The 19,643-nt window shown below is 56.0% G+C and overlaps 1 protein-coding gene across 3 annotated transcripts in view; it reads left to right on the top strand.

Moving 5' to 3' along the window:
* SDK2 (sidekick cell adhesion molecule 2) overlaps positions 1-19,643 on the top strand; it is a 263,893-nt gene that overhangs the window by 138,307 nt on the left and 105,943 nt on the right. For 2 of the 3 annotated variants that reach the window (XM_042965582.1, XM_042965580.1), the window contains exon 3: positions 15,103-15,209. In XM_042965582.1, the coding sequence (XP_042821516.1) occupies positions 15,103-15,209 (107 nt within the window). Of the gene's footprint in view, positions 1-14,412; positions 14,518-15,102; positions 15,210-19,643 lie in introns of those variants that run through there. The other variant, XM_042965583.1, reaches the window with a different exon arrangement.

The raw sequence follows: 19,643 nt of genomic DNA, 5'->3' as shown, positions 1-19,643 counted from the left end.
GGAGCCATACAGAGCTGGGGAGCCTCTGCCCACAGGAGCATGCCCAGCCTGCTCCTGGCCCCAGCCTCCAGTCAGTTACCTATTGCTGCCCAGAAAAACGCCCCAAAACTTCCTGGCTAAACAACCATGATTTATCATTTCTCTGCTGGCCATCTGCTGGGCTGGGCTGGCCTGGGCTGGCCTGGGCTGGCCTGGGCTGGGCTGGACAGCTGTGGTACAGGCCTTTCTTCCTGTGGCTTACCATCCTTCATGGCCTAGTGGTCTTGGGGGCCTGGTGGTCTGAGAGGTGAATATAGAAGCTGCAAGGCTCTTGAGGCCTGGGCTTTGGAATGTGCCACCAGATTCTATTGGTGAAAGCAAGTCACAAGGGCAGCCTGGGATTGGAGCCATTGCAAAATATTAGGGCCGTGCTCTCGAGTCTCCCAACCTCCACTCAGATCCGGCCGGTGCCTGGCAGTCGGCACAGATTACCTTTTCCAGATGGCAGCTCACAGGCGGGTCCTCAGGGCCTCATTAACACAGTTCTGGCCTGGTTCCCCCACTAAGTTTCCCTGAAGTCACCTCCGAGGGTGACTTTGGAAAACCCAAAGGGAACGGGCAGAGATGGCAGTGAGTCATGCTGGACAAAGGCCAGAAAAGTCGGGGCCGGTGGGATTGTTTGCAGAGCTAGCTGCCTGGGGTCTGAGCAGGTGTTCACGAGGATGGGGAGGAGAGGTGTCTCAGGGCCCCAGGGCTCAGGGCATCTACCACCACAGCTCCTAACATGAGACGCCATGGAGCCCCGACCTTGCCACTGCTTCCCCGACTGGCTTGCTGGGCAAGGACTTGATGGGGAAGAGTGGGCTTCGGGCGCCGGGTTTGGGGGCTGTTAGAGAGGGCCGAGGGCAGTGCTCCCTCCTCGCGGGACAGATGGCTAGGTGAAAAATAATAACATTAATAACCCCCGTGGCAGCTAACTCTTAGCGAGCTGTGGCACACCTCACGTACAGCCCTGTCCTAAGTCCTTTCCAGGTCCCATCTCATGATACCCTCACAGTGTGCCCGCAGGGAGGGACTACAGCGTGATGGTTAAGAGCACAAAATCTAGAGGCAGCCTCCTGGGGCTCTGCCACCTGCTGTGTGATCTTGGGCAGATTACTTAACCTCTCTGTGCCTTGGTTTCCTCAGCTTTTTTTCATCTGCCAAATTTGGATAAAATGGATTCTGACCTCACAGAGTAGCTAATGAGGGACGAGTGCAATACCGTAATACAAAGCACTTAAGATAGCGCCTGGTTTATATTATTGTTACTAATTAGTATTATCATTACCTCTGTCTTATAGACGAGGACGTGGAAGCACAGAGAGGTCAGACAACTGGCCCAAGGTCACACATACACTGACCGTCAAAAACCCTCCTCCTCCACCAGTGCCCACCAGCGCTCACAGCCTTTGCCCCCAAAGCCCCCAGCGCGGCGTTCGACCCCACTGGTTGTTTGGGTGCAGGTTTCTGATCTTGGCGGGAGGGCAGCCATGACTCTCACAGGGGGAGACGTAACCCAGAGCCAGGAGCTGGGGGAGGGCACAGGACTCAGACGCTTTCCCTGCCCGGTGCCTGAGCCTTGGGACTCGGAGAGGAGACATGCAGTGAAGCCTTGCCTCAGGTAGAACATCAGCCGTGACCTTGAAGCAGGTCCGCCCGAGGAACCCAGTGGGCATCTCATCACGTGCCCCCCTCCCCGCCCTGCCGCACTACCCAGCAGCAGGCACTCAGGATGGCCGGGGAGGCCTCCTCCCAGCTTCCCTCCACCTGACCCGCCCAGGCAAGCTGCAGGGACCCCCGGGGAGACTGTGGTTCATCCTCCAGCCTTATCAACATTCATTAATCCCACAAACATCTGGCCTGGGGAAATCAGGAGCCTGGTGAAGGCCAGGGAGCAGGGCTCAGCTGGGCAGAGCCTGGCAGGGTTCACACCATCGCCCGCACTCAGTGCCCATCTAGAGCTCCCCCCTCCAAATTAGTGCTTCTAACACACGTGCGCCCCGCCTCCTCAGTGCGAATTAGCCCTTATCCCTCGTGGTGGTTAAAGGGGCCCTCACAAAGCCCCTCCTGCTCAAAGACGAGCAAGTCCCTATTCACTTCTGTTCTCTGAGACTCGGAGATGCCCAGGGGCCAATGTTTCGCTCCCAGGGGCAGCACACTGTCTTGGCGGGTAGCAATGGGTACAGAATGGACTCAGAGTAGAACCGGGGAGCCATGCATTTCCGAGCAGGGTATGACGGTGGCAGAAACATCTTCGTCTAAACACAAGTGGCTGACGGGCGCACAACACCACAGACTCACGGTCTTACTGTTCTTACCGCCGTGCCCGCTGCTCACGCTAACCCAGCGCCTGGCACATAGTGGGCACTCCAGGCCGGGTGGAACGGTTCACGGTAACAGGAAACACATCCGGACGCGTTTCTTGAGTGGTTCCCAAGCGTCAGACGCCATGTGAAGCGCTTGGCAATCAGTTCTGTTCACGTGTAAAAACCGCCCCGCCGTGCAAAATCACGCAGTAAAAACCACAGGCTAATGGGGGAAATGGGGGCGAGGGAACGACCTTCAAAAACTTCATTAGGGACACACGAAACAAAAGAGAGCAGCCTACTGAAGGCGCTCGCACGGTCTCCCGCGCGTTCCGTGGGTGAGAAATGCGTAAATACTACAATAAATCTGACACTCGGCCTCAGAAAAGGCCCGCAGCCGGCTTGTGAAGCTTGCTGGTCCCGAGTTTTTGTGAGGTGCGGGAGGGAGCGGTGTCTGAGATGGAAAGGAAAGCTGTCAGACCAGACAGCGGCAGGTGAGCAGAGGGTGCTTTGGGGGGCGGGGCGGGGCTGTGGTTCTGTACGTTTACCCGGTGTTTCTTATGGATGAGTCACGCGTGGGCAAATGCTAAACTGCAGTGAGGCTCGGATGTTTCCCCGATGTGTCCCTGCAGCGTGGAGGAAGAAGGCTTCTGGGGGGCCCTCCCTCCCGCCCGGCCGGCAGGTCTAATTAGGAGGCCGCTTCTCTGCCATTAAAATAGACGGCCTCACTCTGTGCACCTGAGAGGCTGGGGAGTCCCAGACAGAGCGAAGAGGCTGCTTGGCCCAGCCCTCTACGATTTGGCCACAGAGCACAAGCAGTCTGGCTCCTTGAGGCCATATTTCCATGCAGCCTGTTACTAGGTGTAAAAAAAAAAAAAAAAAAAAAAAAAAGGCCCCTAAGGAATTTCTGCCAGATGCCAGAAGCCCAGGACAAAGGAGCCTCCTTTTCTGCGAAGGAGAAGTAGCCATGGGGGGAAATTCCAGAGCATCACTGTAAGCAGAAGACAGGCCACACTTCTTGCCTTTTTCTGTTGTTCCTTTTTCTTTTTTTTTTTTTTTCCAGTAGCCACACTGGCACCCCTCAAGCCTCAGGATTCCTTCCTTCCCAGTCACCTTTTAAAAATCCACACTGAATTGTCTGCAAGTTTGAACTCCTTGAACGCAGATTTTGCCTTCTCTGTTCCTTTCTGTCTGTTCCCGGTAATAATAGTGTCCCGCCCCAGTCTTTGCAACAACGATCCCACATCTTGTTACTCTTGGCTCTTAGAGGATTCTCTCTGCGGGGCTCCTGGGGCAGGACAGGTCCGGGCAGCTCCCGGGGAGGCATTTCGCTCTGGGATGTGCCCGCTACCCAGCCAGGGCACCGGGTCAGGGGCAGGCGTGGGGCGGGGACATGTCTGGATTCAGGTGGGCCTGACTTTGAATGTCGCTTTGCTGCCCTCTAGCTGGGTGACCTCGGGTGACTTGCTCAACCTTTCTGAGCCCAGGTCCCTGGCTATGAAACGGGACAGGAGTCCCTTCTCCCTGCAGTAAACGCGGAGGTGAGCCAGATAATGTACGTCCAGTGTTTGCTGGGAACTGGATGCTCTTATCATTGTTGGGGGCGTGGGGGCGGTCCCTGCTTAATCTCCCCGTGGTGACAGTGTGGCCACTTCAGACCTCCCTCCCCCCACACCTGTCTTCTTGCTCCATGTCTGTGAGAACCACCCTGCTGATGCCAGCCTTTAATGAAGTGCCTTTCCTTATTCCTCGAGAGCAGTTAATTGGCCCGGAAGGTCCCGGGGCGGACAGCACCATCCCCGGCCAACTCAAGCCAGGGCTGTCACAGTGTTACAGCCTCCAGCTCAATAATGCCACCAGCCGTCTCATTGACCACAGTTCCTGAGATCAATTCGAGCATCGAACATCGTGGCTTCTCCTGGTAGAGCAGGGAGTTTCGGGACCACACACGGGGCTCACAGGTAGCAGGAACGCCAGGACAGGGATGGGAGGCTCTGCAGAGGGTCCTCTGCTTTCTAAACGAACCATCCGTGCTTGTAGGGACACCTGGGTGGTTCCGTCGGTTGACTATCCGGCTTTGGCTCAGGTCATGATCTCAGGGTTCATGGGTTCGAGCCCTGCGTCGGGCTCTCTGCTGATGGCTCAGAGCCTACAGCCCGCTTCAGATTCTGTCTCAGGCTCTCTCTGCCCCTCCCCTGTTGTGCTCTCTCTGTCTCTAAAATAAATATTAAAAAAGTTAAAAAAACAAAACAAGAAAGTGGTTGCACAAGCCCACACGCTGTGCCTTATGCGAGCAGGCGGCCGAGCTGGAGGCGGGAGGGGAGAGACTCTTTTCCTCGCCTTTTCCGACTTCTAGAGGCCGCCTGCATCCCTTGGCTGTCGGCCCTGCACCCCTCCAGCTTCTGCTGTCCTTCTCACATCGCCCTCTCAGAAGGACCCTTGGGATCACGTCAGGCCCAGCGAGTAATCCGAGATAAATGTCCGTGGCTCGTGGTCCTTCAGTAAATCACAGCTGCCGAGTCCCTGCTGCGTGTGAGCTTGCCAGAGGTACTGTCACAAAGTGCCACAAGCCAGGGGGCTTGAAACAACAGACCTTGATTCTCTCTCAGTTCTGGACACCGGAAGTCTGAAATCAAGGTGTCCGCGGGGCCCGTCTCCCTGAAGGCTCCAGGGGAAATGCATTTCATGGCTCTCTTCTAGCTCGTGGTGTGGTTGGCGCCCCTTGGGGTTAGGATGTCAACACATCTTTTTGGGGGGACCCAATTCAACCATCATATCCTAGAAGGTGACATACTCGTGGGCTTTGGGAATTCAGATGTGGACATCTTTGGCGGGGGGCGGGGGGCATTATTTGGCCTTCCATGGTGCACGGGGGACATGGGACAGCATACAAGATGTGGCCTCAGGGAGACACGTGCAAGTACATAGGACATTACATTAAGTTGTGACAAATGCACCAGATTTGGGACAACCCAGAGGGTGTTCGAGAAGGCTTCCTGGAAGGGACATCCTGTTACCGAAAAACCGAGTTTGGCTGCCTGTTGCTCAAAAAGCCAATATCCAAGAGACCAGTTTTTAATTAATTTTTTTGTTTATTCATTTTTTGAGAGAGAGAGAGAGAGAGAGAGAGAAAGAGTCGAGTGGGGGGAGGGGCAGAGAGAGAGGGAGACACAGAATCCGAAGCAGGCTCCAGGCTCCAAGCTGTCAGCACAGAGCCCGATACGGGGCTTGAACTCATGAACCATGAGATCATGACCTGAGCCTAAGTTGGACGCCCAACCAATTGAGCCACCCAAGTGCCCGCCAAGAGACCAGTTTTGACTGAAAAGGAATATGAGCTTATTCAGGAGGCCAGCAAGTTGGATTCTTATCCAAAGTCCAACTCTAAGCTCTCTGCCTGGCCCCAGAGATTTTTAAAGGGTTTTAATCAGCTAAGGGAGTACAGCGGTCTGTGACATTTCTTGATTATGTGCAGACTCGATGATGCCAGCTACAGAGTTATCTCAGTGCTCAGAGGTTGTACAAGAAGTTCTAGATCTTTGATGCCTGGGGTGTGGGAGGGGGACTGTGCAAGAGAGCCTGGTGATGTGCACAAGTGCTCTGTTCTTTCTGCAAAGGAGGTCAGGGTCTCCAGATGCACAGAGGGAGGTCAGTAAAGTCATTGGTGTGCCCTTAAAAAAGAAAAACATTTTGCTAAAAGATTGCTGCACTAATCAGAAAGTCAAGGCGGCTTCATCAGACTGGCTGGCCTCTGTGGCCTGAAAAAGTTCTGATCCTTCGCTCCCCAAGGCCAATGGTCTGCAAATCTCAAAAGAAAGTAAATTAGCTGTGTTACAGATGAAGGACCTTAGGTCAGCAGGCAAGGAGTGTGTTACCTTGAAGTGGGTTAACCCTTAAGACCGGCTGTTACAATCCTGGCTGGAAGCAGAGAGGAACCCTGTGGGCTGAGGGGCTGCACGTGAAGAGGCGAGGGGCGGCCCGTTTTCATCAGAAACTTCCAGAAGTTTGGGAGAGCTGGAGAGAGGGACCAGAGGGGATCTTTCCACTTCCCGGAGGCAGGGGTCTTCCTGAGCCCCCGTGCCCAGCCCGGTCCCTGCAGGCTGCGGGTGCTGCAGACACCTGCAGATGTAAGTCCTGGCTGCCCCCTGACTGCCACCCAGCGCTCCGGGGTTCCAGCCACCCCCCGTGTGCCCGCGGGGGGGGGATGCACTGAGGCAGGAAGGGATGAGTGGCCCAGCGTCCATCTCCCCCATATTCTGTAGTCAGAGTCAGGGGGCCTCTTCTGTCTATTGTGACAGCCTCCACTCTGCAGTCCTCCGGGTGGCGGGGGGCACCCACCATACCCGAGTCCTCCACTATTCGAACATCCACATGACCGTCTCACGCCTTCCAAGGACCCTGGGGGGGAGGATGCTCACCTGGCCTGGGCCTCGCAGTCACCTCTCCTGCTCCTGCTCCTCACTCAAACCTCCTCACTCAAACCTCCCCCTGAGGCTGCCGCCTCCCTTCAAAGGGCGACCCCTCCCCCGGCCTGAGCACAAGGCTGCCTTCCTTCCCCAGAGTGCCAGTAGCAGAAGCCAGTTGGGCGCGACACTCTTACCGAGGATGTGGGAGGGGAATTACAGCACAGGACAGAAAGCGCTTAAAATAGAGCATAAATCACTGTTCCTGAATTTGCCCTGACAGCCCTCGCCACGGGGTGTATCTTCCTGGCATCATCCTCCCGGGGCCAGTCGTCCTCAGGATCGTCTGCTTCCTGTGCGGGGGTAACTCTTGCCTCTGCGTGTGTGTGTGTGTGTGTGTGTGTGTGTGTGTGTGTGTGTGTCCCTGTCTCTCCCTGTGTCTCTGTTTCTCTCCCCACCCCACCATCTCATTCTCTTTCTCTCTCTCTCTCTCTTTCTCTCTTCCTCTCTTTCTCTCTCTCCTCCCTACTTGCCCGTGAATTCCAGATCCTTCAGGCTGTTGCCAGAGGGAAAACGCGACATGCCCAGTGAGTGCATCATACAGAACAGTTGAGCTGTGTTCCTGGTGCCTCTCATACCTGAGCCCCTTCCATAACCAAAAGCCAAAAGGCCCACTGAACAGTTTTCCTGAGCAGTCCCGCCCCCTGCCCCTCGGTCTCCCCTGATACCGGACCGGCCAGTCGGTACTCAGCACCTGCTTTCTCTGTAAGGGTGTTGCAGACCAAATTCTCTGTCCCCTCCGTCAGCCGTCTCTCTGTGTGTAAGGGGCGGACTGTAGATAGTCACAACTGCCTTCTTCAAAGCACACCCCAGAAATGAGAGACCCCAAAGTATTGGGTAAGCGTCCAGGTGAGGCTCAGCCTCTCTCTATCCTAGACTGTCCCTATGTACTAGGTACTGGCTCGCTGTGTGACCTGGGGCAGGTTACTTCATTACTCCGGGCTCGGTTTTCCCATCCTTTAACCGAGCTTCCTATTAGCACGAGCGTCCCACAGCATCACGAGCATTAGCTGCGTTGATATATGTTAAATACGTGACACTTTTTATCCTGTCGCTAATTGTGTTAATTATAAAATGGTACATCACTCTTATCTATTTCCTGGTACATGTACTTTTCCCTTTAAATCATTCTGCACAGGGTTTTGCTTTCTTTCCTGAGGAATCTGTGCAAAAGCAAACCCACGATGTCGGGCCCACGGGTAGCCCGCTGCAGTGGCCAGCGCTTGGAGCCCCAGCTGTCTCCCCACTGCAGGCAGGGGTGGGGGCGTGTGCCCGCACACACACTCTACACACACGGGCACGCACACCTGGGCCCGCTGCCTCTCCCGTCGCCCAGAAGCCCCTGGGAAGAGGGAAGGACGCCTGGGTCCCCAGGGCTCAGCCGCACTCCGCTATCCCCACAGCCTGTCCCCTCGGCCATCTGTGGTGACTCCTGCGGTCCCCGCTGACCGCCCTGTGGATGCGGAGGCCTAGCAGGCAAGTCACGGAGAGCCCACACCTTTCGCGGGGGAGCCTAGGGACGGGGCACGGCCGGGGAGTCTGTTTGCCCCAAACCTCAGTGCTGCTGTTCCCTCCCCTTCCAGCCTCACCACACACGGTGTCTTTGGAGAAGAAAGCCCTAGCGCCAAGGGATCAGTGACCAGACACTGGTGTCCCCAGGGGCTACCAGGAATCTAGAAGACGCGGTTTGGTGGGAGAGAGCGTGCGTGTCCACGACGGACATCCGGGTGTCCTGAGCGCATCTGAATGAGGCAGCCCCGGGCACCTGGCTGGCTCAGTCAGTAGAGCATGTGACTCTTGATGTCGGGGTCGTGAGTTCAAGCCCCACGTCGGGCGAAGAGCTTACTGAACGAGGCAGCCCGGAGTGCCCGTGGCCTCAGCGTGACAGGGAGAGTGGCCTGTACCCGAGCAGGGTGGATTTGCCCCGGGTGACCTCGGATGGGAGTGGCTGGACGTGGGTTCACCCTGGGAGTGTTGCCCACGTGCGTGAGAGTGTGGCCGTGAGCGTGGGCGGGTGTGCGCGCAACAGTGCATGAGTATGCATCCGTGTGGGAGCGTGTGCACCTGTGCGTGCATTGAGTGCACGTGTGGGTGTGCCTGTGTACCCGTGTAGGCACTGTGTGCCTTGCGTGAGCGTGCACAGGCGTGCGTGGGCGTGTGCAGGGTGCGTACGTGCCTGGACGCCAACGGGTGTGTGCGTGAGTGTTCCTGTGCCGGGCGTGCGCGCACACGTGTGTGTGAGTTTGTGCGGAGGCTGCGTGAGTGTGCTTGTGTGCACACGACTTTGCACGTGTATATGTGAGCGTGCATGCATGTGGGTGTGACCGCGTGCACGTGGGCGGAGGCACACGTGTGTGCCTGGGTGCGTGTGCGTGCACACGTGTGTGCGTGTACACACACCCCCTTCGTCCCTGTGAGCATCGCCGCGTGCCTCTCGAGGCGTCTGATTTATTAACGAGGACAATACAAGGAGAGCGTGCCTATTACTTCTGGTGTCCGCATAAGCTGCTGACAGCTTCGTGGAATTGAAATATCTTATTTAATGCGAGTAAGAATCATTTTAAATATCAACCGTGACACTCAAGGACTCGAACCAGAAAGGGCATCGTGTGTTTCCCTGGGTGCCGGAGAAGATGCCACATTTGTTAGGTGGTTATTTTCTCCCTGCCCATCTCGTGTCTCTGAGAATCCATCTATCTGTCCCGGGTCCTCCCCGCGTGCCCGTGTGCCCTCCACCCCGAGCTCATCTCTTCCTGTGGGAGGACGGGACTGAGCCGGCGGGTCCCGCGGGCCAAGTCAGGACACTCGGAGGGGCAAGAAGAACCATGTGGATTCGTGCTGCATCGTCCTTTCTTTCCACCCCAGCCCTGCCCCAAGGCCCTCTCTCCCCCGCCTGCTCCCTTTGACCACCCGACTGGGACAAAGCAAAGCTTCCTCGCCACTTGCCGCTCGGCCACTGTCAAGAAGCCTGAGGAAGCTCTGAGTGCGGTTACTACGGAAAGATCTCGTCACATGCACAGAGCAAGGAGCTAAACAGCCTCCTGGAGGCCGAGTCTCCTGCTGGAGAGGGGAAGGATCGTGGGTTGGCATTTGCTTGCAATTGCATGAAGACGTTCTGGACAGGTGCCCGAGAAACTAGTGGCTGTGGCTGTGCGTGTGCGGAGCTGGGAGCCATGGGTGGCTGGGGAACACAGAGGAGAGAGACGTTTCCGGTGTGCCTTTTCTTTTATTCGTTGAATTCTGAATCCTGGGCACGTATGTCCTATAATAAACCAATAAATAAGTGGTCCTTCGAGGGGGCCTCGAGGTGGCTGATTCCAGGTGTTCTCCGGCCCCTGGAGCCACGCACCTGCCACTCTTTGTCATGATGGGAGGGAGAATGAAGTTTGGCAGGTCAGCCAAGAAGGGATGCCACTTACCTACTCCCTGCTGTTCATCCCCAGAGGAACCAGGCTCAGGTCCCCGAACCCAGAGGACACAAACAGAGGTGACCGGGAGGCTGGGAGGTCAGGCTGGTGGCAAGAACCTCACTGGGGTCAGGAGGCTGAGAGGAACAGGGTTTGGAAGGGGAGCTGTCATTCTCTCACTGTCCTCGGTGTCCCGAGGAGGCAGAAAAGGAGGTCACATCCTCTACTGGCAGCCAAGGGACTGAGGTGTAGCCCCTCTACCAGTAAAGAGGATTAGGTGACCAAGGGGGCATGACAGATCCTTCATGGGCAGCTGCGGACGGTTGGGGTTCACACGTCCATGGGCGAAGCCAAAGAATTTGCCGGACAAGGGAATCTGTGCTCTCCTGATGCTTGGTGGGGAGCCCCTAATGGATCCTCACTCCGGTGGGGGGTTTCTGCAACACCCTCCTTGTCTCCCTCCCGGAACCTCTCCACCTCACCCCATACCTTCCACTCCCCACCAGTGACTCATACACCTGCTCCCTCATTGGACAAGCATTAGTACAGCACGTGCCATATGCCTGGCAATTATGTCTGGGGCCTCTTATAAGGAGCCCATCAAAGTCGGCCATCGTTGTCCCCATTTTACAGATGGGAAAACCGAGGCTCGCAAGGTTCCAGAACTTGCTCAGCACACATTCTTAAGAAGGAGCAGAGAGGTGGGGCGCTGGGGTGGCTCGGTCGGTTAAGCGTCTGCCTCTTTTTTTTTTCCAATTTTTTAATGTTTATTTTTGAGAGAGAGAAAGCGCAAGCAGGGTAGGGGCAGAGAGAGAGAGGGAGACACAGAATCCAAAGCAGGCTCCAGGCCGTCAGCCGTCAGAACAGAGCCTGACGCGGGGCTCAAACCCACGAGAGCGGTAAGATCGTGACCTGAGCTGAAGTCGCACGCTTAACACCTGGGTGCCCTGCGTCTGACTCTTGATTTTGACTCAGGTCATGATCTCACCAGTTGGTGAGTTTGAGCCCCTGAGTTGGGCTGTGCCCTCACGGTGCAGAGCCTGCTTGGGATTCTCTCTGTGTCCCTCCCCTGCTCTCCTTCTCTCAAAATAAATAAACTTAAGAAAGAAAGAGCAGAGGGGCAAGCCACACCTACATTTCCCTGAGTCAGAAGCTCTGGTGCTTTCTTCAACGCCATGCTTCCCTTGAGAGGAGATCAGATGTGGGCCGTCCTAGACAGGGCATTCCACCCATCCCCCTGTTCCTGGACAGGGCTGGGCTCATCCACTTCCTGCCAGGCCAGCGGCAGCAAGTGGGTGGGATAGACGGAGCTGTGGGCGTCGTGTCTCCCGAGGGCCCGGGAGGGAGCATTTCGGGGACAGCGGGCACTGCCACTGTCATTATCAAGGCTACGTACCGTCCAGCACGCTGGATTCGCATGCTGAGGTGCTGGCCAGCCTCGTCCACCCGCCTGGGAGCCTGGGAGGCAGGGGGACCGGGAGCTGGAACTGGGGTGGAGTGGAGCGGGTTTCCCTGGTAGGAAAGGCAGTGGGCGGAACTGTTACTTTAAATAATGTTGCCAACCAGCCAGAAATAGGTCCCCCGGGCGGGAGGAGAAGGAAGCCGGAGGATGGAGAGGACGCACAATGAACCCCACTCCGCAGGGGCCAGGGAGCGTGGCCTCAACTACAGAGGGACCAAGAGGGAGGTCGAGGGCCAGTGCTCCTCTTCTGGCCTCGGGGGAGGGGCAGGCCTGCCGCCAGTCGACCTTCCCTGGGCCCTGGGGGCTCCCGGCGGACGCAAATGGACACAGAGCCTTCTGCAGAAATCCACTTCCATTAAAGTTTAAATTTCACTACGCATCACTGACATCAGCAAACAAACCCACATCCAATGAGTCCCTGGTGTCTCTTTTATAATGTATCCTTAAATTATATGCTCCAAGTGCGTTTTTACATTTTATTTTTAAGATAAAAGCCATATATGCGTACGATAAAGAAAATTCCGGTGGCGTCGAAAGACATAAAATGGGGAAGTAGAAGTTTCCCTCTCTCCCCCTCCCCAGCACTGCTCTCAAAAGGGAGAGAACACATATCCGTCTCCGAAGCTTATGTCCATGTACGATGTATATGCACATATATACAATTTATGTACTCGTGATCCCATGTATCCAAATATATGTCCCATGTATCCAAATATACATTTGTATATATGAATATACAAATTTCATTTACCCACATGGTATTGTACCATTTACACTATTCTCTTCTTTTTTTTTTTTTTTTGGTCCACAAACTAAAATTATTTTTATTGGGCCAATTTGCCTGATCCTAAACATTAAACTGAGGGTTTGGTAGCCTGTGTCCGTGAACAACAGCTTTACCAAGAGTGGCAACCATCCGATACCTCCCTTGTCCCTAGCAGTCAGCCGTGACACTGATTGACTTCTTCCTTCCTCGTGTTGTTAGTTCCATAAACGTCTCCCTCTCTGCAGCTTCGACGTCCTTTCCACGCTCTGTGCGAGTCGGACACCATTCTGTCTCCTACAGGTGTTCTCGCTTATTCCCCAGCCGCAGCATCGTTAACTCGTTAACTGATCCATTCATTGTTGGTGGACATTTAGGGTGCTTCTGATTGCGTGGTTATCTCTGCCATTATAAGCAATGCCACGGTGAACATCCTCATACCTGTTTTTTGCCACATTTTTGCAGTATATCTAAAGGGCCAGCTCTCGGTGCTTTGCCTGTTCTCGTTTTGATAGATTTTGCCATAAAGGCTGGGCCACTCTGCACTTGCACCGGCCAATCTGAGGGTACACCTCCCCGCCCCCCACTCTTGACAACCTTGCACGTGATCAAGCATGAGAGTCTCTGGCCGTCTGATATGTGAATGTTGTCTTGTTTTGATTGGACTTTCATTGTGACAGAGGTTGAGCATCTTTTTGTTAGCTTGCTGGCCATTTCTGTTCATTTTCCTCTCCCTGGAGCCTTTTAAATAATATCTGATTCCATTTTCAAAGATAGAGAGCTTTTCCAGCCAATCTCGCCTTCCATCTTTCTTCTCAGGTCACCCCATCGTTTTCGAGACCCAAACAGTTTGCCCAAAGCTGTCTCCCCTCCCCGCAGCAGAGGCGAGCAAGAGTGTGATGGGCTTGAGGACGGGGTGGAAGGAGAACGGGGAATTTGCCAGAGCCTGGGCGCCTGATATCTCCCCATCATCACTCCGTGCACAGTAGCGAGGGACAGATAAGAACTGCAGCCGGTGGCAGAGATAAGAGGCTTGGACAGCCAGAAGGTTCTGAATCATGCTGCAGAGCCACAGCCAGAGCCAGAGCGAGCTCGGCACCTACCCATCCGTGAGTCTGGGGCTCGTGCAGTCCCCGGATGGAAGGGGGGCCCCTTGGAATATGGTGTCCGTGTTGAACTGGCTTACAGCTGAGCTTAGAGCCGGGCAGGCTCTGTGGGACCCTGGCCCTGCCTCTTAGCACCTGTGAGACTGCCTGTCAGTGATGAAACACTTCTGAACCTCAGTTTCCCCACCTGTAAAATGGGGGTGCCGGTAAAAGTACCCCCTCCTTAGGATTAAGTGAACGACACTCGAATGCAGACCCACAGCTGGGTGCCTCTGTTCACATACGACAAGGAGTGTGAAGCTAGCGGGCTTTGCATAAGATTTAAGTTTAAAATTTGTTAAAATTGCTTTTATGCTGAGATTACGTTTCTTCTCGATGACCTCAAAATGTCCCTTTTAGAGAAAATGCTGACCAGTTCTATTTATTTTTCTCCCCCAACCTGGCACTTTTTAATATTACCTTTTTTTTTTTCTTGCTTGCTTTTTTTGGGTTTCTGGTTGGTTGATTGTTTGTCTGTTTGCTTTTTGGTTGGTTGGTTTTAATGATCTTACTTGACAAAGTAAAAACTTGACAGTTTTAGATCAAGCCCCATTTTTTTAAGTGTTACTGGTCCGTGCCAGCATTGGCATATCCCAAGGACAAGGGACAATGAGCTTGTCCACCAAGTCTGGGTAAGCCCTAGCACACGCAAGGATGGAGATGTTCTAGGCACAAGCCCCTTGATCCTCTGAGGTTCCCACTGGGCCATTTGTTGCCCAGAGACAGGAAAGGTCATCACAGAGGGGGTGTCAGGACAGCTAGCCCCACCCACCCCAGAGAGCACCACCTGCCCATGTCTTGCCTGCCAGATGTTCCTGTCCCGACCTGGCCTTGCATCCGCCCCGCCTCTCAGCCAGATCGGCACGTACCTGTTCTCCAGCCACCTCTCCCCCAACACCAGACCCTGCTGCTCTTTGAACCAGTCATGTGCTCCCAGAGCGGCTCTTCAGGTTCATGCATCCTGGCCTCAGGGCCCACTCATACAGAAATCCAGTCTGTCCTGCTCAGAAGGCTCTGCCTTTTCCCTCCACAAAGCTGCAGTGGGGCTAACTTTAAGAATGGAACGATGCAAAGCATCTGGGGAAGCGTGTAAACTTCCCTGCCTCTGTCACCCCATCCATTTCCACTAATATTTAGTACAGTCCTGGGCCTGGCCAAAAGAGAATGCCCCCACCTTTCTCAGTCACACGAGTCACAGGCAAGGGAGGACGGCAACCTCCCGCATCCCTGACGTCTCCCGGTGGGAGGCCTGGTCACAGCCAGGGTCAAGGACATAGGCGTAGCACCTCCTGTCCTTGGGAAAATGCAGGCTCCTTCCTAGGCACCTGAGCAAAAGTCTGGTTGCCTTCGGGAGGGACTTTGCTGTTGACGAGGCCCTTTCTGACTCCCAAGACCTGGCCAGAGGATCCAGAGCTCCCCCTGGTACTCTTCATTCAGGAAGACGCTGACCTGGCGACTTTGCCCTGCGATCCCATCTGACGGGCACATCCCTGCACCTGCCTGACTTGCTCATTGGCTGTCCCATCTCCCCCCAGGTACATGATCACCAGCCTGGACCGCACCCACGCGGGCTTCTACCGCTGCATCGTGCGTAACCGGATGGGCGCCCTGCTGCAGCGGCAAACCGAGGTCCAGGTGGCCTGTAAGTACAGCGGGCGACTTGGGGCAGGGTGGGGCTCGAAGCGGGAAAGGGCCTGCAGGGTCCTCACCCGCCACCACGCTCTGGGCAGAGCCAGATCCCGGCCGCAGCCTCCCACGCTCACTGGGTCCTCGTGGCGGCCCTTCCTGCGTATCCGTGAGCCCTCACTCTACAGTTGACGGAGCTGGCGGGAGCTGGCGAGTCCACACCGCTCAGCAGCACACGTCTGCCGGCTCTGAGTTCAACTCCGTTTACGTGGGACCAGCTGCTGCTTTTTTAAAACGGGCCCTACCACCTGGTTCATGGGCCTCCTCTGGGCTTGGCTGGGCCTCACACGGGGGGGTCTTCATGATGGACCCCCTCTCCGACTACTTACAGTCTTTTTGGCAGACTTCCTGGCGCCCCCCCACCATGACCTTAATCTTTCCCTCCTCCAATTCGCTCAGCCCTGGAGCAGTCACAGCAAGCGGGTCCCATGATCCTCAGGGAGATGCCTTATGGTGGCACCATGACTCTAAGAGGGAGAGGGCAGATGACAAGTCAGGGTTCCTGGAGGAGCCAGGTGAGCAGACGACAAAGTGGTCGGTCCCTCCAAGCCCCCCCACCCCGCCCCCAGTCACTGGAAGGACTTTTTCAAATGGTAGGAGAGAAGGCAGCTTCAAAAGACCCCAAGGGCATCTCAGGGACCAGGGCCCCGGAAGCACCAACCAACACCCTCCCCCTGAGACTCGGTGTCACCTTCCCAGTCCTGCCCATCCATCCTAAAATAGCTGCTGTATGCCAGAAATGAGCCTCATTATGGGCTGTTTTCTTTCTGGGTTCTTCCAGGGGCAGAGGTCCAAGGTTGCACAGTGGGACATGGGAATATGGAAAGCTTTAGTCGGCCTTGAAATTTAAAAAAAAAAAAAAAAAAAAAAAAAAAAAGGCCACCTTCTCATCCAGAGCCTACAGGGGCTCGCCTCTGAATTAGCACAGGAGAGAGCTGGCTACTTGAACAGAAGTAGGGGAGAGAAATCTAAAAGGAAAACCTCAAGCGAGGCAAAGAGTGTTGATAATAATTATGGAAAACAACCGTAATCAAAAGTGGAGGACGGATTGTCTCCATAAATCAGCACTAAAGGCAACTCAGCTCACTCAGAGGAGTGGAAAAGCCCTGAATTAAAATGATGGATCAGGGCACTGTCAGCGGCTGGCGGGCTCCCGGGGAGCTTGATTTAGCCAGTGCTTGGATCCCGCAGGACAGGGGCAGGGCCGTGAGCCAGCCTCCAGACAGATGCGCGTGCACGTGTGGGCCCGTGTGCGTGCAAATGCATGTGCCTGAGTGTGGGCTCATGCATGAGGGTGCACATGTGTGTGTCTGCACTGGTCTGCTTCTTTGCCCCCCGCCCCGCCGCCGTGTGTGGGCGAGAACGTGTGTGCAAGCGTGTGCACATGCATGTATCCATGTGTGTGTGTGTGTGTGTGTGTGTGTGTGTGTGTGTGTGTGTTTATGGCATACACTGTTCCGGCCAGAGGCAGAGCAGTGAGCTGGCACCTGCACCCTCCAGTCAGCCCAGCCTCCGCCCCTCCACTGCCCCCCACGGGGGGATCCCTGTCCTCTCAAAGCCAAGTGTCACCCTGGGCTTCAGGAGCCCCCACAGTTGCCCCCCCAGGCTACACAGCGCTGCTCCCTGGCTGTGCCTGGGTGGCTACAGGCGGTCCCTGGCAGAGAGCAAGGGGTACCTGGAAGGGGCTGAAGCACCGGACGGAGTGGGGAGGCCTGGGTCCACCCTCTTCCTGGCCACCAGCTGCGGCTCCCGGGGCCAGCCCTGAGAGCCCGCCCCTCAAACTGCGCCCAACCGCTCTGTTTCATAGCGTCGTAAAGTAGAAACCACTGTCTGCAGCCCTCTGGGACCTAAAGCCAGGGGGGTCAGGTGAGCCCTGGGAGCTCCACGTGGCAGCTGAGAAAACCACCCCTCCTCACAAGTTAAGGAAGGCTTCACCCAACCGTGGTGGCCACGGCGGGACGGAGAAGGGAAACCCACCTCTCGTCCCCTCCCTTGCTGGACACGCTTGTCTCTTGGGGAGCTGGGGCCGGGGAGAGGGGTCTCACTCTTGCTCTTTAGTTCTGGAAGTTGAAGAATCTGCTGTCCAACCTGTCCCCTCCTCAAGACACCTTCCAGGACCCGGGTGCGGGGGAAGGTGAGACCTGGCGAAACCAGCCCCACCCACAACCTCGCTCTGTCCCGCCTGTTGCCGTGCTGGGCCGCGCCCCCTTTTCTCTCCGTCCTTATCCCACAGCCTGCAGGGTAGCGCCCCCACCCCCACTGCACGGATGAGAAAAGCAAGGCTGGCGGGGGCAGGGGTGGCATGAGGTGACCGCCTGCGTCACACGGTGAGGAAGTACCAGAGAAGGACTTGAACCCACAGCTGCCTGATTCTGAAACACTCCCCTCACCACACTGCCACCTGAGGTCAGGAGAAAAATCAAAATGGGGTGGGGGTGGGAAGGTGGGGATCACCTGCTAAGCTCAAGGTTCAAATGGAATCACATGGATGCCCTGGAGTGTCATGTCCCGTGTCCAGACAGCCCCGCAAATAGGTGCTGTGTCCACCCAGGATGGACGCCGTCTCACACGGGGTGGGGGTCACACGCTCTTGGCTGTCAGCAGCGGCCAGCGTGAAAATGCTTGTAAGTAAATCCCGGGTTCTTCTGTGCCTAAAACACGGCCATGCCGTGGGGACGGGGATCAGCAGGTGTGGCTTCCAGCCCCAGCCTCCGCCCTGAGTGGCTTAGGGCTCTGGGCACCTGGTGTAGGTGCACAGGGGGGCGCACAGGGGCAGATAGAGGAGGACGTGTGGCCTCTGTCCCCCTGGAAAGGTGAGCACGTGCCCCAAGACCCCTTAGAACAATCACAGACACGGGGTCAAGCTCATGTCCCGAAGGAGATGCTAAGGGAGGTACAGCAGGGCCTCCGCAAGGATCCCTCCTCCGGTGTGGCTGTGCATGCGTCTTTCCTCCGTGGGTTCCCAGGACAAGTCTGAGAGGCAGGGGGGCAGGAAGGCGTGTTACGAGCCCCATCTCGAGATGAGGCAACTGAGGCTCAGAGGAGGTAGGAGACAGCCCAGGGGCCCGCAGCCAGCCTTTCTACCTCCCACCTTTCCTTGCCTCGCCTACCGCCACACTGTAGGGTAGAGCCACGAACCCCCAGTTCAAATCCAGGCTCACTTCTCCCTGGCTGTGTGACCTTGGGCAAGTTACCTCACTTCTCTGTGCCTTTGCTTCCTCTTTCCTGGGTGTGAAAATGGAAGCTAATATTAGTGCCTATCTTGTCCGGCTGTCACACAGCGCCCCGCCCACGGGGTCGAGAAGCCTTTCTCCTGTCCATACGGCCAACCAGGGAGGGTGTCCGGGAATAAGCATTTGCAGACTTTTCTCACTCTGGCCACCTCCACAGGCATACTCCTAGCCACCGCATCTGCTCCCCGAGCTGGGGCCAGGGCAAGGCAAGTGAGGTATGGAGGCCGCACAATTCAAGGCGGTGCTCCCTCCCCGGTACTCACTGTGCACCTGCAGGGTGCTGAGAGCGGTGCCTCCTTACATCTTCCACCTGGCCTACCCAGTCCATCTAAGGATGGGTGGGGAATGGCTGCTTTTCTAGATGCCTCTGTCTCCCCTTGCGAAGGTTTCTGCCTCCCAGGGCGGAGGGCGTTGACCCGTCGGGTGATGCTGCCTTTGGAGGCTCCTTCCAGGGCTGGGTCCAACAGGACCCCCCTCTGGCCCCCACCCACCCCCTTCCCAAAGAGGGACTGTGAACCGGGTTCTAACGAGAAATGAATAAGGCAGCTGTGCTAACAACTAAGGATAATGGCCAAGTCGTTACCAAAAGATTCTTTACGTGTTTTTAATTACAGCAATTAAGAGGAAGTCAATAAAACATCCACCCCCTCCCCAGCTCCCTTTCTGCCGGCACCCCCCACCACCACCACCCCCATTAGTCTCTTCTTTGTTGTTTTTTTTTTAAGTTGCCATAAATTTCTGGCTTGCGGCAAGCTGGCTGAATGGCTGAGGGGGATAGGAGAGCCTTCCTGGGTCAAGAAGCCTTCCTGGCCGTCCACATCCACGTCCTGAGGCCACCTCTGTGTTCTCCTCACCTGGGCCACATCCCTGGCTCCTCCCCTGGCCCTCGTCCCTGGTCGGAAGCCCCAGCCCCAGCAACAAGCCCACCCCCAGGCCACAGGGCGAAGGGCCTTAGCCCGTCTGGAAGCCAGGCCTGCAGCCACCTGTGTAAGACGGGACATGAGGGAATCAAGCCTGTTCTTGGGGTTGATCGAGCCCCAAATGACACCAGTGGGCCTGTTTTTCCTAATTCTTAACGTGAGTTTGACCACTGAATATGGAGTATTTAGGGGCCGTGCTACAGTTCGAGATAACTACAGCACCCGTCTTGCTGACCG

This window comes from Panthera tigris, chromosome E1 (assembly GCF_018350195.1).
Source record: "Panthera tigris isolate Pti1 chromosome E1, P.tigris_Pti1_mat1.1, whole genome shotgun sequence".
Lineage (NCBI taxonomy): Eukaryota > Metazoa > Chordata > Mammalia > Carnivora > Felidae > Panthera > Panthera tigris.
The sequence above is the reverse complement of the archived record's forward strand: the minus strand, read 5'-3'. Positions and strand labels throughout refer to the sequence as shown.